The sequence below is a fragment of the Trachemys scripta genome, chromosome 6 (assembly GCF_013100865.1).
Source record: "Trachemys scripta elegans isolate TJP31775 chromosome 6, CAS_Tse_1.0, whole genome shotgun sequence".
Taxonomy (NCBI): Eukaryota; Metazoa; Chordata; order Testudines; family Emydidae; genus Trachemys; species Trachemys scripta.
The window spans coordinates 103,616,064-103,641,687 of record NC_048303.1 but is presented as its reverse complement, the minus strand read 5'-3'; the positions used below and the strand labels follow the sequence as shown (position 1 = coordinate 103,641,687).

At 44.0% G+C, this 25,624-nt stretch overlaps 1 protein-coding gene across 1 annotated transcript in view; it reads left to right on the top strand.

Annotated features, from left to right (window-relative positions):
• Positions 1 to 14,268: 14,268 nt before the first annotated feature.
• The window catches only part of LURAP1L (leucine rich adaptor protein 1 like), a 31,403-nt gene continuing 20,047 nt past the window's right edge, over positions 14,269 to 25,624 (top strand). Inside the window, exon 1 of the mRNA XM_034774637.1 lies at positions 14,269 to 15,284. Coding sequence (XP_034630528.1) covers positions 15,051 to 15,284 — 234 coding nt within the window. The 5' untranslated portion in view covers positions 14,269 to 15,050. The remainder of the gene's footprint in view (positions 15,285 to 25,624) is intronic.

The following is a 25,624-nucleotide window of genomic DNA, read 5'->3' as shown; positions in this document are numbered from 1 at the left end:
AGGTTTGAGAGCCTAGGAGGGAGGGGGAGACTCCGAGTGGCCGCGGCGCGGGTGCCTCTTCTCCCCCTTCCTCCCAGGCTCTCAAGTCTGGGAGGGAGGGGGAGCAGCAGCGGCGCCCAAAACTGCCGCTCGGGATCTCCCCCTCCGTCCCAGGTTTGAGAGCCTGGGAGGGAGGGGGAGACCCCGAGCCGCCGCGGCGCGCAAAACAGCTGATTCGCGCGCCGCTGCTCCCCCTCCCTCCCAGGCTTGAGAGCCTGGGAGGGAGGGCGAGTAGCGGCACGCGAATCAGCTGTTTCGCGCGCCGTGGCAGCAGCAGCGGAGGTGAGCTAGGGCGGCCGGGGCACATTTTTAGGGGCGGCATTCTGGCACCGGCCATGCCACCCCTAAAAATGTGCCGCCCCAAGCACCAGCTTGTTTTGCTGGTGCCTAGAGCCGGCCCTGCCTATGGTCTCAGTCTCCTCCACTCTAGCCAGAGAAGCTGGTTAGCCATTGGTGGGAGCACACTCTCTAGCCTCCAAAAGTGTAGTGCCGTGGGCATAGTCCCAGGACTCTGCAGGCTGAGAAGCTCTGGAAGTTTTGTCCACAATGTGAGCTGGTGCCTAACTGGCACAATTTGGCCACAGAAATACATGAGCTTATTAATGATAAAATGCCACAGGGGGGTTTATTTGCATAAATATATATATTGCATATATAAACTGCTTCCAAACATGAGGAACAATGAGTCAACCAGATGGCCTGGAAATTTCTAAGAGCAGGCCCGGGATCTGGACTAATACTGGGATCTATACAAGAGTAATCCATGTTCCAAAGGTGTAATATAATTGGGCTCACAAGAAAGCCAGGAGGAGTATCAGTCATAGCATTAAAACACCCTTTGGGCCCACTTAGCACATTCCGATGACAGCATCCTCAGCCAAAACTGTGCAGCCCATCATCCAGTTACAGACGGAAACTGCTTCATGGCAAGATAGAATGATGGAGCAGCCACTGAATTAAGTCAGGGAAGAGAGCATTACATTCCTAGGGATGGTTGAACTGGGCTTGATGAAATAAGAACCAACCCAAGTCTTCCCCACAAACTTGTGGGAAAAAAATCTTTCATTGGAGTTTGGAAAACGTATGTTAGTTTTTTCTGTTCCTTGTTTTTCATTTTTTCATACTGCTGCACTTTTATATTTCACTCACTTTTGGAAGCAGCTAGAACAGAACAGCATCAGTATTTGCAGCCTAATCAAAAGTAGGAAGTCTTACATGGCAATTTGTTTTCATGTGATCTAATTTTGCAGAACCTATGGAAGAAATTCATTCCTGGCATAACTATACTGCAATTGATGGCATTGAGACCGGAGGTGAATTTGACTCAGTAGATTTGGAGAGCTTGAATATGCATGTGAAGTTTTGGGTGCTTATCCAGACTAGAAAGGAGCAAACAGAGATAGTGTTTGAAATATGTTAGACTTATGAGTTACAGTATATCAACTGCCATGTACAATACATACACTTAGCATGCAATTCTGTTGCTTAACATCAACATTATGGACCTATATATAATGCACATTTTACTAGCTACAATTCATTGATGCTTAATCAATCAAGCATTGGTCCTGCTTTGAGCAGGAAGTTGGACTAGATGACCTCCTGAGGTCCCTTCCAACCCTGATATTCTATGATTCTATGATTTTTTTAGTGTAGTTATGATTTAGCTTCTCTATTTAATACCTATATTTTTGCACAGATTAAAGTAAGCAGGTTCTTTGTTCAAATGCTGGTGACTAGACGGCAGTTCCCTTTTTGTTACGATATACTACAGACTACTATAGTCTGTAGTATATCAACAAGTTATTCCCCACTTACAAAAACAACCTTACAAGAAGACTATAGCCTAATAGTTATGAAACTCAAATGTGCAGCACTTTGGAATTTTTTAATTAAGCTCATTAGTCGCTCTTAGTTCTCATTAATTTATACCAGAAGTACGGCCAAGCCATGACATTTAGATATAGATCTGGACTCCCTTAGACTTCAAAGACTTTGAAACCAATTTTCTGGTTCAGATCCATTATCTAAAGATGGGCTTGAACTGGTCTGGGGTCCGGATCAGAACTTCCCATTGTTAAGGAGTTTGAATGTAGTGTTCTGTTGTTGGCATTTTTGTTATTTAGCCTTAAGCTCAGGTTGTGGCTTTTCAGCTTCCTTCTGTTCTGTGGCTTTATTATTGTTGGAGCTGGAATCAACGCCTATTATTAAAGTTGCCTGACACTTCCCATTATAAAATACTGTTTTCAGTTGCTTATAACTTTGTGATACTTTAATCCTTTGGACTGATATTTTCAAGATCAGGTGTCTGCCTCAGGTTGAACTTTTCTGGAAAATTTCAGCTAAAATGGTTCAGCGATTTCCAGGAGAGGCTAGAAGAAAATACATTGTTTTGCCCATGTTTTAAAAAAAAAAAGGGGGTGGAGACCTTTTCTTTGAAATTTTCCAATGCTCCTATGCTTTGGAGGAGGGACTCAACATTTGGCAAGGGATAGCTTTTGTGCTAGGGATGTGCTTTTTGCTGTCCCCAGGAAAATCTGCCCAAGTTTGGCCAAGTTCTAAGCCTTTGAAAAAGTGTAGCTCATATTTTTAATAGAACTTCTTTGATTTTTAGTAAGTAAAATCTCCAAAGATTCTATCTTCACTGAGCATGCTCAAGCCTCTCCCACTGGAGACTAGACAGCGCATGCACCATTCCATAGGGCAACTGTGCATACTCCATCCTCTCACAGCTCCAACCAGTGATTGGACTGTACATGTGCCATCCCTACAGAACAACTGAGCATGCTCCAACTGAGAGCTACTGGGACAAAGCCAGACTTTTTCCTTAATGGCTCCTCTCAGTTGCTCTGTGCCAGGGATGGGCACTGGAACTGAGAACAGGGAGTCTGCATTTCCTGTGCTCTTAATGATTGCCTGCTGGCACTGAGATAGCATGGAGGATTTGGGGGTTGGGAAGGGGAGGAAGAGACGAAATTGGGACTGGCTTAGTAAGGAGACAGAGACAAGAAGCTACTGGGCAGGAAAGGATTTAACTAGTTGGAAAATAAGACTGGGAGCTGGTGAGCGAAATGGGGGAAGGATTAGTAACCAGGCAGCTGGGGGAGAAAAAAAACATTGAGATCAGATCAGGAGCTGGGGAAAGGGAGGAGAATGTGAACTGGCTGGGCAAAGAGACTGGGACAAGGAGCCATGGAGGGGGTTGGTGGAAACTGAAATTGGATGAGGAACCTGGAGAGGAAGATTAGGACTGGGAGCCAGTGAAAGAGAGAGACAGTTTGGATGAGGAGACCTGGGATGAGAAGCCTGGGGAGTGGAGACTGGAATGAGGTACACAAGGAAAAAGGGACTGGGATAAGGAGCCAAGGTTGGGGAAGTTATGGAAGTTATTCCAGAATAAGGCAGGGTATGAATTTAAAGTGTAATAGCTATTGCAGAATAACTTTGTGTGGACCCTTTTATTCTGGAATAAAAATGCCTTTTTCTGGTTTAGTGTAATCCACTTCCATAGAATAAAGCTCTCTTAATACTGTATAAGAGTGTCCATCCATGGAGGTATTCTGGAATAGCTATTCCTGAGTAACTTCATGCATAGAGAACCCTTACACTATGTTGCATGTGGCTGCACAGAGGCTAAACTACAGCATCACTACAAGAGAAAGGGGAAATAAGCGTGCACCACCTCAAGAGGCGATAACAATAAAGAATTCAGGGCAAGTCCACACAATTGTTACTTTATTGTTGCTTTCTTTGTTCTCTTTCCCCTGCCTCATAAAAGTGTGATGTGGTTCACAAAGGAAACTGGACAATGGAGATACAGAACAGAGATCTTTGCTATGCTGCCAATATGCAGACTTTCATCTGCCATTACAGTAATAGATCTCTCCTCTGATCTAGGGAAATGCCATCATTTAATTACTTGCCAACTGATTCATTCTCAGTAGTCTCTCCCCCTTACCCCCGCCACATGTTTGTGACTGGGTTAGTCAGTCTCTTTATGGGTAGTACAGCCTAGGGGTCAGCCCACCTCTGTCCCATAGTGTAGCCCTTTAAGATTTTGTGTATAGGTTGGATAATGAAAGTACCCAGGGAAATAGGAGATACTGGTAGAGAGGAAGTGGTTCTAGGAATAAGTAGTGTTGGGAGGGTTGAGGGGGGTTACTCTTTCTTTAAGGATCTGGAACCAGAAGCCTTTCAGAATGGTGGGGCCGTGCTCCCCACTCTCCTAGCTAATTGGGATAAGGTTTGGGAAGCAAACCAGCATCTATACCTCCTCTGTCCTCATAGTAAGGGATATACTAGCAGGAGAAGATCTGCCTGCTGAACTTTCCATACCTAAAAGTGAGAGGGCTGGTTTTGGGGAAACGAGCTGAAAGAGAGGCTGGCTGAGGGCCTGTAGTTGGCCTGAATTAGAACCCAGTTCTAAGAGGACTGGGTGAGAGGAAGCTCCCCAGTAGCCATCTGAGAAGAAGCCACACTAGGAAACCAAACTACAGAGTAGGAGTGGTGGGTCTGCAGCCCTATGCGAGATGGTGAGTGTGCCCTGTTTCAATGTTGTTAAGAGACGACTCGGCATGTTCATTGATGATCACTGCAATAAAAAACTTCTTATAGAGAATAAGCAGTGGTGCTTCCGTTTCTTGCTTTGCATACCATACTCCCTGACTTGCCAAACAATTTTATATTGAAAGCAATAGTTGTACTGTACATGTTGGAGAAGGAGCGGTCTTGGCACCTGAGTAGGGTGCATTTGGGGCTTTTGATACCAAGGAAAGTGTGGGTTTTGGCTCCCAGAAGGTGTTTGAGCCTTCTGGCAATGTGAAGGGGAAATATCTCCTACAGCTATCTCCATTATGGGAAGGGATGAGGTGACTTAATATCTTTTAGGGGTATGCTCTTCTCTTCCCCTAGTAAATTTTGACAGCAATCAGGTGCTTCACTGCCTCCACCCCATATCCGCCATATTATGCTACCCCTATCGATAAGAACTTTAGATGGATGTCTTTACTAATGAGATAATTAGAGAAACAGTTAATGTTAATATGTATTCAAATAAGTTTGAATAAACATCCAATTAAGATGAAGATGTATTTAACCCTCTTTCGAGCTATTGTTTCTAGATGATTACACTTTGTTAGGTTACACTTTGACAATAACTTTCCAAGTCTGGCCTATCATGAGGGCTGCAATATTAAATGAAAGCTTACATTTTGATCAATACTTGAACCTATGGCAGGGCTTCTTGCAGCTGCTTCAAGGGAAGGTGCTACTGGCCACTGTCAGATGGGATACGAGACTACATTGATCACTGTCCCAATCCGATATGTCAATTCCTATGTTCTTAATTCCACAGCAAGGGGTGGTTTTTGTTTTTTGTTTTTTCTAAGAAACTCCTTAGCCATGGAACCGAGGAATCCACTGGCCTAGAGTACTACTACCCCCACTTCTGCAGAGAGAAAAGATGTCAGGAAGGTATTACTGTGACTCACTTTGTCATTAGGCAATCAGTGTAAGAAGTGGGATTACAAGCCAGGGTTTCCTAGCTCCTAAGGCTGTGCTCAGACCTCACTGAAATATGCTGACAACAGCCTTTTTAAACCTCCATACCTTTATTTCAAAAGCAAGTTTATTCACAGAAGGCAAAGGTACAAGTCCTCAATAAAGTGCAGGTAGATTGCTATCTGAAAAACAGTTTAAAACAGTTGAGTTTACAAGGGGATGACCCATAGGATCCCAAACTATGTAGCTCTCCCTCCCTTCCCCCAGCCCCCTCACGCTTTAATAAAAAAAGTCATTTTGGCTTCATCCTGTACTCCTACTCCTTAGTGTCAGGCTCAGATTTTGGGGCACTACCATGCCTCACCATTATTTTTATTGTTATGGTGAGGCCCCAGCCAAGATTAGGGCACCAGTGCGTTAGACGCTATACAAGCAGTGAAATTCAGTTCCCACTCTCAAGGGCTTGCAATCTAAATAGACAAAAGAATTGATATTCTTCCCATTTTACAGATGAGGAACTGAGGCACAGGGGTTAAGTAATTTGCCAGAGCCCATGCAAAGAGTCTGTGGCAGAGCCAGAAATTGAACCTAGGTTTTCTGAAGTCCCGTTCAATACCTTAACCACAATACCATCGTTGCTCCCTTACTTTCCCGTTATACTTTTTAGACTAGTTCATCTTATTTCTTCCCTTCCTGTTCCACCTCAGGAGGAATGTCCACAGGCATCTCTCCAGTTTCAGCCTGACATTTGTGTGGTGCTCAGTGCAAATTGCCATTGTATGGATTTTCTTCTAGTGATGTAGAAAAACTAGCACACTAGAAATGTTGCATGCGGTGGTGCCATTGGGAGAACAATGCTGAGTAAAATTCAGTGGGGTGCGTATGGACACTAAAAACAGTGATGATGCTTGACTCTTCATCCCACAGCCAGTCCTCATGAGGAGTGAATAATATGGGGTCTCCTTGGGAGCCAAAGTATGAGTGGCATGACAAAATTATGTATTCTAAATAGGAAGGGGGTGGGGAGGAATGTGAGAGAAGCAGTGGCCTCACAGGGAGGGGGAATCAGGACGAAAGCCTCCTTGTGGGAGGGGAGGAGGACTGAAGAAGTTGAACTTCCCCAGGTAAATCTCACCCTTCCTCTGAGAACCCATTAGACCAGCAATGGATGAACACAATTAATAGTTATCCTGCTAGCAGCTGCTGCTCCCTTATCACCTAACCTCCCCCAGGACTCCCTGAATTTTTATACTGAAAGTGCTAGATCCCAGCCTCAGGCCTGCTCTACACTTAAAAACTGTTGCTGGCACAGCTATGTCAGTGAGCAGTGTGGAAAAAAAACATAGCCTAACTGACATTAGGGTGACCAGATGTCCCGATTTTATAGAGACAGTCCCGATTTGGGGGTCTTTTTCTTATATAGGCTCCTATTACCCCTCCCTCCCCCCATCCCCTGTCCCAATTTTTCACACTTGCTGTCTGGTCACCCTAACTGACATAGCTGTGCTGTAAACGCTTCGACTGTATAAATGTGTGTACAGTAAAGTCCTTTTGCCAATATAGCCTTGTTAGGGGGGAACTAGTATAAGTAATACCAGCAAAAGAACTCTTGTCAATATAAGCTGTACCTCCACTGAGAAGGTTTGCTAATATAGCTGTACTGGCAACCCCTTGTGAGTCTAGGCCAGGCCTCAGTCTATACAGCATCATTGACTGACGCACGGTGTCCTAGGAGACTCGTACACGCTTCTTCATAATCTTCCAGGTGTTTATATTAAAGTTCATCCGCAGGTTCTTTTATTCAGTGTATTTCCATTGCAAATACTGGTTGTGTCCTTTTATTACAGAGGTAGGACCAGAGCCCAGTTTACATGAGCAGTGTCCCTGATTTTTGGGTTGGGCTATAAGTTCTGAATAAACCAGAAGAGCAGGCAGCAGCAACAGGGGCAGGTGCATAGCAGCAGTGGTTCGGTATCTGGAAAAAAAGACTAACATATAAGGCAGAGTACTGCAGTCCTTACTTACAGTGAGTAATATTTATTCATATGTGTAGTCTCTCTGAAGTCAGAGGGACTACTGGTGTGAGTTAGTATTACTCACTGGGAGTATTCTGCACCACTGGGCCTCTTCTATATACGTGTAGATTTTGATTGTTGTAAAATATTGCCAGCACCTACTGTCTGCCATTCCCACCTTCTCCCTTCACAAACTAACCTAACAAAATAAAACTCTGTTTGAATATGTTCCTCTTTTGTTCTCTCCATCTAGCCTGTGGCAGTGAGCAAGGGAAATGATGTGATCAAGCACTTTCAGAAAGCACTTCTGATGCCATGTGTCAGAAGTGACAGAAATACGATACTCTCTCTCTGCTGACGCATGCTTCACAGCGTACAGAGCTATGGGCATGGAAAAATACAGTGGACCAGTATTTCAACTGCTGTGATGACAGCAGTTATGCTTGAGCTCTAGGTGCATTTCATGACTGAGTTGTGCAAAACTTCACAGTTCTCTTTACTGTATGGATGAAAGAGAGCCTACTGTCTGGTGAATTATCTCTTCCTGTCCCTAATATGAGTGTCTCTGACCCAAAATAGAGAACAACAGAGAACAGAATAACAAAAACCCCTTGGGCAAGCAGGAATTTTGTCATATCAAAGAGCTTGAGAGAGTAATATGGTTGTCTTGATCACGTGATTGCTAATGGCTTGATTCTACCCAACCCACCTTACTCAGGTTCAGTAGTTTCTTATTCCTAGAGTATCTTCATTCATTTAATGGGGCTGTGCAAGTTAGACACTATGAAACATGAGTAAGGGTGATAATCTGGCCTCAAGAATTAGCTGCCCAAGTAGCCTCCATAATTTAAACTGCCTCTCCCGTCTCTGGTCATCACTGGTAGCTGGTTTGGGTAAACAGGTAATGTTGCCATCCTCTGCCAGAAGCTTTAATGGGAGTATTTATCAGTGAGGTGTCTACCTGAATATAGGCCTCTTTTCTGCTCCACCCTGTTTTACTGTACCTGAAACTTCTTAAATATTCCCCTAATGTTTAAAGAGAAGATTAAAGGCCCAGTCCTGTTGCCTTTACTGTCATTGGCAGACCCTTTTACTTTAAAGATATTACTTGTGTCAGGATTATTGCCTTAAATAGGAATTGCAGGATCTGTCAGGACCTAGGTTACTGAAACTTCAGATGTTTCAAGTTATTCATCACTCAGACTCCATGTGTCTGTCCCTACTCACTGAGTACAAACAATGTGAGTATATTTCTCCTCATTCAGTGTCTCTAACTTGTATTTCAAGAAGAGTACACTTATGTAATCAGGAATAGCTTCGTCATAAAAAAAACAAAAAAAACCCAAAGCTATTCTGTTACATCATGAAACTTAATCCTTACAAAACAGAGTGCCTTCCCAAAAGTCAACAAACCTTTTTTTAAATCCCTACTCATACACAATTCAGGATGATGTAATGCCGGGTTAAATAGCAACTAAAATCTTTCTTTTAAGGAATCTTTGACCCCAATGCCATAGGAATCCATCTGGAACTGAAAACCAGATTAAGGCAACAGAAAGACTTCTGAGGATTTGTGTACCTGCTGGCACTATATCAGGATATTCTTCCAGCCCCATTAGTACAGACAAGAACCAATGAAGATTTAATTTAACTAGGAACAGTTGGCTCAATATGATTAAGCATTCAAAATGCACACTGAAGGCCAAATCTTGCAGTCTTTAGGGCCTGATCCAAAGCTCAATGAAGTCAGACAGTCTTTATATTGACTTCAGTTGGCTTTGGACCAGTCCCTTAGTCATCATTATACGGAGAAAACTCCCATTGACCTCAATAGGAGTATTGCCTCACTGGACTAAGGCAGGGCCTGATCTTACAAACCCTCTTTGCATGGAACTCTACCTGACTTCAACAAGAGTGCTTCACAGGAGGATTTGTGCTATCAAGTCCTACATGTGTAAGGGTCCAATCTTGCAAACATTCCCACTTGGAGTAACATATTGAGTAGTAAATGGGATTACTCACTAGGTCCTACCTGTCGCCAGTAGGAAGTGTTTGCAAGTTCAACCTCCAAGATTGTTTTAGATTTTTTTTTTTAATTATTGGATTTCACTGGTTATAGAAACTTAGAATAACTGGAATTCTCATTCTGCTATTAACATTTTGATAGTATGGTATGTTATTTATTATACAAATTAAAGTCTTTTGCAGAAAATTTCATTTCATTGCTATTGTGCTATATTGGGGGGTGGGGTTCTTTTTGCCATTCATTTGCTGTAATCCTATTTTAATCCCCTCTTACTTAACAACCCTCTTCTGTTCAAAGTCTGCTGGGAGTGTGTGAATAATCAGAACAAAACTTATCTGTGCTCCACTGTCAGTAATTGTCCTCCTCTTAGTCTAATGACTTGTGCCCATACATCTCCTGCAAGATTAGCTTGAGCAATCATTTAAGAGCCAAAGTTGAAGATAACCCCCTTAATTTGTTGCTAGTTCTCTTAAGGGATGAAGAGTTGTGAGTTTGCTAAATTATGTGCCTTGAAACATTTTAAATCACTTTGACAATGTGATCTGTGAAAATCCAGATCTCAATTATATAAAGGGACTAGCAGCCTCATGATGTCTTTGTTTACAACTATGCTATCCTCTGTGACAAAGCCAATATCATGTTCCAGATCTGGGTAGGTTGCTAAGGCACCAAGGAAAACTATGGAGTAGAACAGCTTATTATAACTCCAGTACACTTAAAATAATTAGCGAAGGGATCATATGTTAGAGTGGTTGCTTCTGTTCATGGTGGTACCGCTTTGTACGGTAATGCAGGGAAACTTCCTTCTCCCAGCCACTCACTCCTCAGACCCAGTACAGACAGAAGCCCAGAAATGATGCTCATGCAGTGCTCAGCCCTGCAAGGTGTTGAGCATTCCTGTGAGGTACTGAGTGCCCTCAACTCCCACTTTCTTCAATAGGCGTTGAAAGGACTCCGCACTTTGCAGGATTGTTGTCTGAGACTTTGGGGTGGGGACAGTGCTATGTGTCATTCAACAACAATCCCTTTGCCAAACAAGGAGTGGCACTGACAGGCTCTGAAAAAAGTCTTGTTAGTTCTACCTGTAGCAAGAAAAATGGTGACTGCAAAGTGAGGCCCCAGAGGCCTGATCCTAAGCCCATTGAAGCTAATGGGAGTCTCTTCAGTTAGTTCACTGGGTTTGGGATTAGGCCTCAAGTGTGGATGGTTCAAAACCAGAGGAGCAGAAGAGGGTGGACAAAATGGACCAATCCAGTAGTGTCTGAAAATAGCATAGAGGAACCTCTCATGGGAAAAATATAACACAGATACTTTTTTAAATGTTGTAAAAATGCATCCCTAGCCTGCATGTATTATTGTTCCTTGTTTAAGGAATAAACTATTTTCTTGTGAGGCTTTTTTCTTTTACCAGATCAGATTGTCATACAGATTTGGGAGAACATCCATTTTACAATAATGGGCCTAATTCTGTTATTACTTGCATCAGAGTAGTTAAGGAGTAACTCCATTGACTTCTGTGAAGTTATTCTGATCTCCCACAGGTTTTACATCAGTGTAAGGCCCATTATAATTTGAAAAACTCCCCCACATTTCCTTAATCGTGTTTATGTATATATGAATGACACTTTAGATTATTAAAACTGAAAATCTTTAATAACTAATTTACTTTTATTTATGTGGCTTGTTTACTTTCTGCATTTCACTCAGTTTGGACAATGAAAAGAGATGGTTTCACTTTTATCAATTGGCAGCAGTGTTTGAAAGGCAAACTTGTACAGGAATGTTTATTTGTTTCTGTCTTTCCTAAACTGCTTAATTTGGAATTGACAAAAGTTTGTGAATATTTATATTGATCCTAGGTTTGTTTAAAAACTTACTACCTTGGAACCTAAATATGGAGGCAAATTTAAAGCAAACCAACTGTCAATTTTTAAGATTAGATTTTTCTTGTATTATCTGAGAACAGGTTGAATGTGATGCTGAAGCATGATATCCTTTGCAGTGTCATGTGTGAAGACAATTTTGACTGTCAGGATGGCAATGGATTTTTTACCTTCAGTCCATTTGGTATGATGTCCATCTGTTTGCATTTGGAGAGGAAGATGATGTCTGTCTGTATCTGTGCGTGGTCTCCTCCTGACGGTCGAAATGACAGACTGGACCTCTACATAGAATGTTTCCGCAGACGTGCACAGGCTGAAATTGTGGACAAACAACATCACTTGTCCCATAACCTCAGCCGTACAGAACGCAATGCCATCCACAGCCTCAGAAACAACTCTGACATTAACATCAAAGGGACTGACAAAGGAGGTGCTGTAGTCATAATGAACAGGTTGGATTATGAACAGGAGGCTGCCAGGCAACTCTCCAAGACCACATTCTACAGGCCACTATCCTCTGATCCCATTGAGGAATACCAAAAGAAACTACACCATCTGCTCAAGAAATTCCCAGCTACAGTACGGGAACAAATCTACATGGACACACCCCCAGAACCCCGACCAGGGGTATTCTATCTGCTACCCAAGATCCATAAACCCGGAAACCCTGGGCGCCCCATCATCTCAGGCATTGGCACTCTCACAGCAGGATTATCTGGCTATTTGGACTCTCTCCTCAGACCCTATGCTACCAGCACTCCCAGCTATCTTCGAGACACCACCGACTTCCTGAGGAAACTAAAATGCATTGGTGTTCTTCCTGAAAACACCATCCTGGCCACCAGGGATGTAGAAGCACTTTACACCAATATTCCACATGAGGATGGACTACAAGTTGTCAGGGACTATGCTGATGAGGCCACAGCACGCCTGGTGGCTGAGCTTTGTGACTTTGTCCTCACCCACAACCACTTCAGATTTGGGGACAACTTATACCTTCAAGTCAGTGGCATTGCTATGGGTACCTGCATGGCCCCACAGTATGCCAACATTTTTATGGCTAACTTAGAACAACGCTTCCTCAGCTCTCGTCCCCTAGTGCCCCCTCCTCTATGTCACACGATCCATTGTCTACAGCCAAGCCCTAAGATAGAACCGAATTTGCTCCAATATCTCAGACAGAGACAAACACCTACAAGATCTTTATCAAGCATTCGTAAAACTACAATACACACCTGGGGAAGTGAGGAAACAGATTGACAGAGCAAGACAGGTACCCAGAAATCACCTACTACAGGACAGGCCCAACAAGGACAATAACAGAACACCACTGGCCATCACATACAGCCCCCAGCTAAAACCTCTCCAGCGCATTATCCACGATCTACAACCTATCCTGGAAAATGATTCCTCACTGTCACAGACCTTGGGAGGCAGGCCAGTCCTCGCTTACAGACAACCCCCCAACCTGAAGCAAATACTCACCAGCAACTACACACCACACCACAGAAACACCAACCCAGGAACCAATCCCTGTAGCAAACCTCGTTGCCTACTCTGTCCCCATATCTACTCTGGCGACACCATCAGAGGACTCAACCACATCAGCCACATTATCAAGGGCTCATTCACCTGCACATCCACTAATGTTATATATGCCATCATGTGCCAGCAATGTCCCTCTGCTATGTACATTGGCCAAACCGGACAGTCCCTCTGCAAAAGAACAAATGGACACAAATTGGACATCAGGAATGGTAACATACATAAGCCAGTAAGTGAACACTTCAATCTTCCTGGTCATTCTATTACAGATTTAAAAGTCACTATCTGAAACCTATCATTGAACAAAAAAACTTCAGAAACAGACTTCAAAGAGAAACAGCAGAACTAAAATTCATTTGCAAATTTAACACCATTAATCTGGGCTTGAATAGGGACTGGGAGTGGCTGGCTCATTACAGAAGCAGCTTTTCCTCTCCTGGAATTGACACCTCCTCATCTATTATTGGGAGTGGACTACATTCACCCTGATTGAATTGGCCCTGTCAACACTGGTTCTCCACTTGGAAGTAACTCCCTGCTCTCCATGTGTCAGTATATAATGCCTGCATCTGTAACTTTCACTCTATGCATCTGAAGAAGTGAGGTTTTTACCCACGAAAGCTTATGCCCAAATAAATCTGTTAGTCTTTTAAGGTGCCACCAGTCACCTTATATTAATTTCATCTAGATTGCATTTCCCTAGCTTGTTTGTTGGAGTGTTGAGGATCTGTGTCCAAAAGCCTTTCTAAATCAAGGTACTTGTGTGCTGCTATACCTAGCAGCAAAGAGCAAAGTGGCATTGCCACTCTTGCTGAGCCCCAAATTTGACTGACCTTCTTTTTCTTTTGTTCAAAGTTCATGTGATTGTCAACTTTTGCATGCTTCTGTTTTTTTTCTTTAAAAGCCATTCAGTGTCTGTAATCCTGCACATATGAGCAGCTGTATGATTTAAAAAATCCTAGTGTATATAAACATGAATAACTATATATCACGTTTATATACACATACACCTGCACATATCAATAACAGATTTCAGTTTCCAGTGATTTTTTATGAACAATGGAGAGTTCTTTAATGTCCCTTTACTTTGAACTTCCTTGCTTTCATTAGCTCCTGTCAGAACCTTAAGGACTTTGTCCTCTGAATATAATATGTGCTAAGTATTTCAACAGCGGAGACATGAAATGAATGCACAAAAATCTAGTTTGTGCCCCCTTCACTATTTTAGTCTAAAAGCGACAGCATGAATTCATCATTAAGTGACTGGACTGGGCAATCAGAGTGAGTCTCTTCTCTGTGCATTACGGTACAAGGGTTGGCCCTCATCTGGTCCACCTGCCACTGAGGTTTAAAGTTTCAGCCCATCGGGAAATACAATGACTTGGATCAAACTGCCTGGAGGGAAAGCCTGATTATATCAGGGAAGTGGATAAACAGTAGCTATATTGGGAGACCACGGAGAGACATCTCCGTAGGCGCGCACATGACAGGCTGTAAGCTGCTCAGCGTGTCTCCTAGAAGCCCAGGACACTAAGGAAGCAGCATGACTACATGGGGGGAGAAAAAACAGCCAGGAGTCTGCTGTATCTGGTCTTGACTCCTTCCAGAAGGACAGATCCTATGCAATGAACAGCCCGGCGCAATTCAACAGCTAACGTCACAAAAGCAGCAAGCATAAGGAGGAAGGGAGCAGCCTCTCTGCTGGGCAAATCGGTTTTTTTTTGTTGGTTTTTTTTTTTTTTTTGCTTCCGAAACAATTTCTTGCTTTGCGGCTGGTGACAGCGTGCGCGTCCGGGGACAAGGGGAGGGCGAGAGACAGAAGTGGTTTGCAAATCAAACAATGCTGCGGGCGACCAGCTACTCCTCATGTCTCCTGCCAGTCACCTGTCTGGCTTGTCCGCCCCTCGCGGTGCTGCTGCGGTGGATCACAGAGACGCTGCTGGCATGGAGAGGTTGGTGAGCCCGGGCCACTGCGGCTAGTGCTGGCTCGTCCGCTGCGCCTTGCACCGCCCTCAGTCCGGAAAGCCTCGCTGCGGACCAGCCATGGAAGAGGGCCCCCTGCCAGACCTGCGAGACATCGAGCTGAAGCTGGGGCGCAAAGTGCCCGAGAGCCTGGCGCGCTCCCTGCGCGGGGAGGAGCCCGCTGCCCGGGACCGGAGCGGCGGAGGGGGCAGCGGCTTCTGCCCTGCTTCAGCCCCTGGGGCCTCCCGGCTCAGCAGCAGCGCCAGTGCCCTGGCGAGACTGGAGACCAAACTTCACCTCCTCAAGCAGGAGATGGTGAGTCTGGCACCGCGCCCGGGGGTGCGCGCCGCGCACAGCGGGAGGGGGAGCGGACGGCTGGAGCCCTCTTCACCCTGCTGCTGCAGCTCCGCGTCCGCCCCGCGTCTCTCTGCCCCGTGCGAGCGGCTGGCAAGCTAACCCGCGCTGCCCACCCTGGACTTTGCTCGGTCACCATTCCCTTTTCGGCAGCCCTCTGCCAGTGCCTGCGAGAGTGCGCAGTGTGCGAGGGGGCCACTCAATGTCTCCTTCCTCACCTCTGCTGCCAAGCGGGGAGAGAGATCCGTGTGGAATCGCTGTATTGCACACGGATGGGTGGCGCTGTGAGTGGATTATGGACGGCGCTAAATAATGCGTGTTCCCTTGGTGGCCCCCGACATACTTTACAGTTAAGACTTAACTAACTGACAAACTCATGTCCCTGCCCTGTTGCCCCTTCAATTCTCGTAAACAAATACAATCTGGTATGATCTACTCCACATACTTTGCTGAACCTTCCCACCCCCCAACAGTATTATTTCCTGGTAGGGAGAAGTGCTGCTGATCTCTAGGCCCCTGTGCGATTAATTTCCATCACTGCCCACCCACACAAAACCAATTCTGGAAACAACCCTGTTCTGGCTAGGCCAAAGGAGAGCACTAAATACATTCCCCACTTCCTTTCTAGAAAGGGAGCCACTAATATCTTTCCATTGGAATCTTTAGCAAGGTCTAGCCACTTCCTTTACACAATTCATTTCTGGTTTCCTAATTCTATGTGAATATGGCCCCTTATGGAACCATAGTGATAGACTCAAGGTGCTCAGTCTATTTAGTTTAACAAAAAAAGGTTAAGGGTTGACTTGATTACAGTCTATAAGTACCTATATGCAGAACAGATATTTAATAATGGGTTCTTCCATCTAGCACAGACCAGTATAACCCAATCCAATGTCTGGAAGTTGAAACTAGTGGCAATAAGGCATACATTTTTAAAGGTGGGAGTAATTAATCATTGGAACAATGCACCAAGGGATGTGGGTTCTCCATCACTGATGATTCTTGACTCAAGATAAGCTTTTTTTCCTCTCAAAGATATGCTTTAGGAATTATTTTGGGAAAGTTCTATGGCCTGTGCTGTACAGATCAGACTAGGTGACCACCGTGGTCCCATCTGGCTTTAGAATCTAGGAAAAGATCATATATAACAAAAGTTGCTATAATCCATGCACAGTCAAAGCCACTCCTACCTCCATGCTGTGATCACAATTGCATAATGTCACCAAAGTGGCAGTGAGCAGGTTGCTCACCTGCTAAAGAGGCTTTCCATCTGCATGACTTTCGGGATATATGTACCTCATACTGTTAGCTGGCAGAATGAAGAAAACTGACAGCCAGTGGCATTTAGCTAGATTTTACTCCTCCAAATGATAACTTCTGATGTCTAGGATATGATAGCATATTGTTAAACATTTAAGATAATGCCCTGGATTCTATGTATTGTAAATCTATACAAATACTCCATTTTAATATGACTTATACTTTTCTAAAAGGATGTGAAGTCTTTAATCCTAAAAATTGTCCTGCCATCAGTCATTCAGTTTATAAGACTAAACTTCCGAGATCTGTTTATTTCTAAATTGAGTATACTGGAATCTCTGTATGCTTCCATAAAAAACGCCATTTATAATTTGGCAGAGTGGCTGTTTGTCTGTGGTCTGCCATTGGACCATGCAATGTTCATATTTTAACTCAACTCTTATTCAAATGGTCCAGCTATATTACGCTAGGTGTTGTGTACTGGGTTAAGTCTGTTTTTCTTTAGAAGACCAACTCTGTTAAGCGAGTGTTTTTTTTTTTTTAAGTAAAAATGCAGGTTTCACTTAAAATAGGCTGTCCCACCATGACATTCACAGTGAGCACCTAGTGAGCAGCATGCATTATCGCTAGTAGCCAGATTCTGATCTCTGTTACAGCAATGTAAGTGCAGAGTAACTCAGAAGTGTGTAGACAGCCAGTATTAAGGGAACCTGGCTTTACCGGCATATGAAAATACAGGTCTGTCGCATCTTACGCACATTTAACATGCGCGATTTCAGCTTTACGCAGTTGGCAAAAACAACTTAATGTAATTTTGACTATACGCGGTTTTCGCTTTACGCGCTAACCGCAGAACGGAACCCCCACGTAAGATGAGACTCGCCTGTAGTACCAATAAATTTTGTAGTAACTCTCTATAGCACTTCTCATAGAGCTTTTAATGTAAACTCTGTAGTAGCCGATAGTGTGGTGTGATATGAAGGCTTTGCGGGCTCTCATTTGGGATGTGCTGCATAAATAACTTGGGGCTCTGCTACTCATGAGCAAGACTACGTTTCAGTCATGCGTATTTTTAGTCATGGGCAGTAAACAAAAATTCATGGCCCTGTGACCAGTCCATGACTTGTACTATATACCCCTGACTAAATCTTGGGGGGGGGAGGGGCGGCCTGTGGGTGCCGCATGTGCTCGGGGGGTGTGTGTGTGCTATGGCCGGGGGGTGCTGTGGGTGAAGCAGCCTGTGACCCCCGCTGGTGCTGGGGGGACGGGGAGGGGGGCAGTGGTGAGCAGCCCAGGACCCCTCCTGGTGCTGGGGCAGCGTGGCAGGGCTGGCAGGCTCCCTACCTGGCTCCTCGCGGCTCCCCCCAGGCAGAGGCATGGCCAGATGGCTCTGCGCGCTGTCTCCGCCCCAAATGCTAGCTCTGCAGCTTTCGTTGACCATGAACCATGGCCAATGGGAGCTGCGGGGGTGGTGCCTATGGGTAGAGGCAGAACGTGGAGCTAGGAGTTGAGGGATGTTGCTGCTTCTGGGGAACCCCCTGAGGTAAGCATCGCCCAGAGCCCTCACCCCCTCCTGGACCCCAACTCCCAGCCCTGAGCATCCTCCCACACCAAAACTCCTGCTGCTGCTGAGGGAGAGGGGCATGGTGGCCCAAGACTGTCCCAGCAGTGGGCAGTGCAGCTGGCCCAAGGGATGCCCAAGATGCTCAGGCGGCCCCTGGGCCAGCCACACTGGCCACTGCAGAAATCACGAAGGTGATGGAAAGTCACGGAATCCATGGCTTCCGTGACCTCCATGACAAACTCGCAGCCTTACCCTTACTCATGGGTAACATCACAGTCTCAAACTTACGCTGATACTACTTTTATAATACACCACATTGTATGCTTTTTGTATGTAGTACACATGGATGGGGGTGGGATGGAAGGAAGAATCTGGTTTGGGGAGGAAAAAACAAGTTGAATTTTCAACTAAGATGTCTATTTTGTAGCCTGACAACCTAAATTTTAAGAATGGCCATTTCATATCTAGAGCTATCACTCTTGTTTTCATACCGGCTTGAATATAGTTTATAAGAAGTATTCACCTAAACCAGTCTTGATACTTACTGTATGATACTCTATGAAGGTAATGGTGTCAGATTTGTTATGTGGCACTTCAAGATGAAAACCAAAGTTTCAGTCTAGAACAGCACAGTTATGGAGTGATGCATGTGCTGTGTTAGAGCAAGATAAAGTGATGAGTAGGTTACAGAGAACAGAAGAAACTAATTTGCATTAGTGAGTGCTGGTGCATGGCTATGAAAATACTCCTGCCTAGTAGCATGAATAGGGCCAGATGTGGGGGGGATACAATGTGACCATCCCCTTCCCCTCCTCCCCTGTCATACAGGGATGCTGGAACAGTTTGTATAGTGGGAGTGCTGAGAGCCATTGAACCAAACTGTAAATCCTGTAAATAATGGAAACCACTTCAAGCCAGGGGGCACAGCAGGAACCCCTAGTTCTAGCACCTATTCTCAGGGCCGGCTCCAGCATTTCTGCCGCCCCAAGCAAAAACAAAACAAAACAAAAAAAGCCGCGATCCTGATTGGCGGCGGCAATTGGAAAAAAAAAAAAAGCCGCGAGCGGCGGTGGCAGTTCAGCGGCAGGTATGGCAGTTCAGCGGCAGGTCCTTCGCTCCTAGAGAGAGTGAGGGACCTGCCGCCCCCGAATTGCCGCAGGTGCCGCCCCTCTCTCTTGGCCGCCCCAAGCACCTGCTTGTTAAGCTGGTGCCTGGAGCCGGCCCTGCCTATTCTGTCACAAACATACACAGGGTTCTCCTTCTCTAACCCCTCTGTTTGTCCACTGACCCCCATCCAATCCCCTCCCCTGCTCTCTCTCTTGTGCCTGCTCTCATTCCCTCTAATTCTTCTGCTTCACCTCTCACTCTCCTGACTCTTTCCCCTCACAATACAAACATGCTTTAATCTCTCCCTTAAAAAAAAAAAAAAAAAAAAAAAAAGATTGACCCCTCTTGCCTCTTCTGTTACTGCCCATCACCCCTTCATCTCTACATTCATTGAATATGCTGTCTGCAATCATTGTCAGGAGTTCCTCTCCTCCAGTTCCATCCTGGACTCTCTCCAATCCAGGGCCAGAGCATCCACTGAAGCCACTCTCACCAAAATCTGTAATGACTGTTTCCTGGCCAAAGTCAGAACCCTGTCAGCTGCCTTTGACACAATTGACCATGCTCCTCTTCTTGAAATTTTGGCCTCCCTTGCCTTCCATGACTGTCCTCTCTTTGTTCTTCTCCAACCTCTCAAATCATGCCTTCAGTGTTGTGGCATACTGGCATGTAATGGCCCATTTACATCCCTGTATAATGTCTCCTTGGAGGCTCTCTGTAGTTTTGTATAAAGCATATTGAACTCTAAGATTATTCTTATAAGGTAACATAAAAAGAGAACTTTCCTTGTTACATTGCTGGTTCAAATCCATCCCAAGTCAGTACTAAACAAAGTTATTACAATCGCTGATCAGTGGCTTCTGGTGCTCTCAGTCCCCTTCTTAGTGAACCAGTGTAATCTTTGCAAACTGATTATTGTTGACACTCTAGGAAAAGTGGCCAAGGATTGGTTAAGGCCATGGGCAAAGAGTTGTTTTCTCACACACTAGAGGTAGCCTGTGCTGATCAGAGTTGAGGCACATTGGTGAGAGTGTGAGGAAGCTTGTATTACTGATGTCCATGAGTCACCTGCTCTGTTAATTGGAGGGCTTTGATCTCCAGGATTGTGAAGACTTTTCCCTCTACATCATTCACTAAAAGAAAATATTGTTTAGGGAACATCCATCACCACAGTAGTAATCCATGTAGTCTATACACAAATGATCTAGGGGATAAATGAAAGGATCTGTGTTCAGGAGATCAAAATGAAGGGCAGAGCCAGGCACAAAATACTAACTTGGCACCTTTTAACTCTTGATTATTCAGCCTTCTTTCCCTTCAAATATAGCCTCAATAGCAGTATACTGCAGGAAATCATAGCCTGGATTCATTCCCAGGTCCTAACTGCTATTGTAAACAATTATAAAATATTGTTATCCTCAAAAGCCTTGTTTCTCTTCTCACAGTAATCACACCTAATTAACCAGGGAAAACATTATCTTAAAACACGTGAGAGGAGTAAAAATAAGCAAAGAGATTCTTAGTGGAAGCAAGAATCAACTTTCTTGTATCTTAGAAGCAAAACAGAAAAAAAAAATTAGGCCAGACAGGATGAGGAGTATTTTGCCTTGGCTGTGTCTGCAGCATTTATCAGTAAAAGAATGGCATCCTTTTCAATTTTTCAAGGGAACACTACAGAGGCAGTAAGCCCAGCCTTTTTTGGATAAGACAAGGCAGACTAGTAGTGTTGGGAGTGTATACTGCACTTAACAGTGGTCTCTTGTGTCTTATTTAAGGATGACATTTTAAAGCTTAGCCCAGGCAACCCTGGATGTCCAAGATGCAGTGCGTTTTGGAAGGAAGGGATAAAGAAGTGGAGAGAATTTTGTGGTTGCCCAGTAAACTATTTGAGTTGTAGAAAAGTACAGACAGGGGGAGGGGACACATTCAGAAGTGGTGTGTAAGACCTTACAGGAGTTAGATGCATAACCTATGTACATGGGTGCCCAGCTACTAAGTGGGTTCCAGACCACTGGTAGTGTATACAGACCACAGTTTGAGATTCTCTCTTCTAGTTTATTCTTTTTTAAATTATGAGGTTAATTGCAATGGTGGAAGACCTAGATAAAGTTTCAAAGTCAAAATGAAGCAGAGCTGTTAGTCTTGTCACCTGCTGGAATTCAGTAGGCGAATATATTCATTTTCATAACCTAGCCCTTCCTGCTCCTGGAGTTCCATCGCCTTTCCTTCTCCTGTTTTCTGTCAGGTTGAGAAGCTAAGATAAGATAAAGAAAGTTGGGGGCGGGGCTGCTTTAACTTTCCTGTTACATCTTTATATTAGTTGCTTTACTTTTCCCATCTGGTATATTCATTACACCAACTTTAGTGTCCCTTATTGTCATACTAAGTGGGACAAAGTTAGGGTCTGTCTAATGAGTAAAAAAGTGGTACTTTTTAAAATTGAGCTAGCATGAGTTGAAACACCCTGATCACCTAATTATGGACACAGTCTAGCCCCTTTACAATGGTGTTTGCTAATTAGAACTTTCATTGTCTTCAGTGGAGATATGGCCCAGCATGTGTACACAGCATCACAAAGCTAAGAGCTGATTTTCTATTAAATTGGTTATTAGAATTTTTTGGTTAAAATTTGACTGTAGGTAAAATAGCTAACTGAAGCAGTCTCAGGTCTGGGTCGAGCAACCTCAATGAGTTGTTGTTAATTATTTGTATGCAGTGTTATTGTAGCCATGTTAGTCCCAGGATATCAGAGAGACAAGATGAGGTAATATGTTTTTTATTGGACGAACTTTTGTTGCTGAGAGAGAGAAGCTTTTGAGCTTACACAGAACTTTTCTTCAGTTCTGCAGTGTTGTAGCTGTGCTGTTCAGAAAATATTAGTCTTGAGACAAGGGGGGGGTGAGGCAGTATCTTTTATTAGACCAACTTCTGTAGGTGAGAGAGACAAGCTTCCGGTTCTGAAGAATAGCTCTATATAAGCTCGAAAGCTTGTCTGTCACCAACTGAAGTCGGTCCAATAAAAAAATACTACCTCACTCACCTTGTCTTAGTAATTATTTGTATTACAGGGAGATGGAACAGAGGTGAAGTAACTTGCCCAAGGTCACCCATTAGGTCACTGACAGAGCCAGGAATGGAATCATAGGCCTCTTGATTCCCAGACCAGCACCTTATTGCTAGCCCATACTGTCTCCATTGTGTCTGGGTCTTCTTTGCCAGCAGGAATGTAGCTGTGATGAGGAGCTTGTAGTCTTGAGGTGGAAAGTATGTAGGTTCAGGGAACAAGTATAGAGATCCTCACATCTGACAAAGATGCACAGAACACTCCACAAGAAAAACATTATTTCATATATAACAGGGTTTCTCAAACAGGGGTCGCCACTTGTGTAGGGAAAGCCCCTGGCGGGCTGGGCCGGTTTGTTTACCTGCCCCGTCCGCAGGTCCAGCCGATCGCGGCGCCCACTGGCTGCAGTTCGCTGCTCCGGCCAATGGAGCTGCTGGAAGCGGCATGGGCCACTTCCAGCAGCATCCATTGGCCCAGAGCAGCGATCCGTGGCCAGTGGGTGCCGCGATCGGCAGGACCTGCAGACGGGTCAGGTAAACAAACAGGCCCAACCCGCCAGGGGCTTTCCCTACACAAGCGGCGACCCCTGTTTGAGAAACCCTGTTATATACATACCCTATTTGTTGTACCACATATAAGATTACTGCTGCCTCCAAAACTCTGTTAAAGAACAATATGAACAAGCATTCCTGAAATCCACTTGCATACCCAAACCTCTCAGCCTGCTTCCAGCCCTTAGACCAGCTGTTCTCAGAACCACTGCCTTAGCCAATAGCATCACTATGAAAAATTTGAGGTAGAAATGCTTCTAGATACTGGTATTGAAATGAGTACATCAAGCACTTCACCATGCTTTGAATTCTGGTTGTACTCCCAAAGAAAGTAGCTTCTGAACTGGATTGGAGATTCCCACAGCGTTTAATGTTTCAAACAATTTATATACATCAAGACGTGACTTTCTTCCATGATAATTATTGACTCTTATATGTAATTATACTGTGTGGAGGAAGTATTTTGGCATCAGAGCTGTTTTAATCCCTCATTGCTATCAGTCCCATGGTCATTCAAAGGAATGTTATACTATGCACAAAATGTATTATCCTCCGATCTCTAAAGCTTGTGCATGAATCCCAAAGGCTTTTATCAATTCCCAAATGAGGTCACAAAATAAATAGACTTTCAATTTATTGAGGAAATTTTGCCTACAGCATAGATGCAGAATTTGGTCAGGATGGATATGATTGACACAGCTGGGATAAAAATGCAACTATCCTGAAACTCAAAATCTATAATAAATGTGATGGGTTGAAGGAATGAACTATGTCACTAAGTTATTTTTAAATATAGTAACTCAGATGGATATAAAATGAGGAAGTCTTCATCTAACCCTCACAAAATTTGTTTTAGGTCCTAGACTCTTCAGCCTTTAGCTGGTTTCCAGGTGACAATCATGCACACTCTTAATTATCATGGGAATGCTCATTAGTCACATAAGTAGCTCTTTACCACCTAAAGGAGAGAGAGGGGGGAATCTTCATCTGTTCTGTGGCAAGGGGGATAATGGAAGAAGGAATGTGGTCCTGCAAGAGTAAGGAAGGCAGAGGGGCTGAGGCAGAGATGGTAAAATGTATTTAGGTACCTAATTTCCAGCTCCATGCCAACTCAGCTGCATATTGGTGGGTGGAGCCAAAACTCCAACTATTCTTCACTAACTCCCAACATACCTGTGGACTTAAACATGTGAATCATGCTGTGAATCATGCCTCAGTTTGGATTAATACTAGTTTTATATTTAGTTTCCCAGACTTTTTAATTAAGACCTCCAAAGCCATTTGGTTACTACAGTGTAAGTGTACTAAAGACACCCTAGCCCAGCAGCTCTCTGTCCAGCAGAGTTTATAAGCTTTAGTTTTGTTGTTGTTTGTTTAATGTTTAAGTCTTGAATGAAATTTTAAAAACTGGCTGTATTGGAATCTTCTAGCCTGAGCTATTTTTGAGTTTTAGGAGGTATAAAATTTCTGATTAGAACATATAGGAAAATAGTTGGGGCTTTTGTTTTTTGCCTCAAGCTCAAATGATATAGAAGTGGCTTGATTAATCTCACTCTAAGGTCAGGTGAACCACTTAAACTTTTGTCAGCATAGCTATGTTAATCAGTTGGGTGTGAGAAAGTGTGTTTTGTGACTGACGTAGACAGCAAAAGCCTCTAGTGTAGATGCAGTTATACAAGCAAAACTGTGCTTTTCCTTGTATAGATTATTTCTCTGGGTGGGGCTTTAACAGTAAAGTACAGTTTTGCTGATAGGAGCTGTCTCTGCACTAGGAGCACTTTGCTGGTGTACTATACCAGTATAGCTAAAGCACTCCTAGTATAGACCTGGCCTAGCAGCATTTTCATCACCATGGGTTATTAATTAGTAGTTTTGGTAAAGGTGTGAGCAAATAAAAAAGGAATGCAAATGGAAGATGAAAATCGACTCTACGTATAGTGGAACAATATAGGGCACCTGCCTTGTGAATGGGAAGACTGCACTAGTAACTTAAAACATAAAGATCTTGGTGGTCTTTCAACAAGCGAAAAGCAGTGGCAAACAAAGCTGGAACCATCAGAGTGTAAGAAGGAGCTAGAAGAATGTATGGAAAAAGTCAGGATCAGGTATGCAGGAGACTGGATTTCTAGGGACCAACTGGTGTGGAGCATTACTTACAGACACTAGCACGTCGGTGTGGACACTGCCTATGCCATGAGGGTATACTGTAAACCAGGGGTCCGCAACCTTTCAGAAGTGGTGTGCCGAGTCTTCATTTATTCACTCTAATTTAAGGTTTCGCGTGCCAGTAATACATTTTAATGTTTTTAGAAGGTCTCTTTCTATAAGTCTATAATATATAACTAAATGATTGTTGTATGTAAAGTAAATAAGGCTTTTAAAATGTTTAAGAAGCTTCATTTAAAATTAAATTAAAATGCAGAGCCCACCAGACCGGTGGCCAGGACCCGGGCAGTGTGAGTGCCACTGAAAATCAGCTCGCGTGCCACCTTTGGCACATGTGCCATAGGTTGCCTTCCCCTGCTGTAAACACTGTATCAAATTAATTTATAGTTCCATTAACAGAGCTATTAAATACCAACTGAAAACCAATTGTCTCTCTCACTAACAGAAGTTGGTCCAATAAAAGATACACCTCTACCCAGATATAACACGAATTCAGATATAACACGGTAAAGCAGCGCTCTGGGGGGCGGGGCCGCGCACTCCGGCGAATCAAAGCAAGTTCGATATAACACGGTTTCACCTATAACGC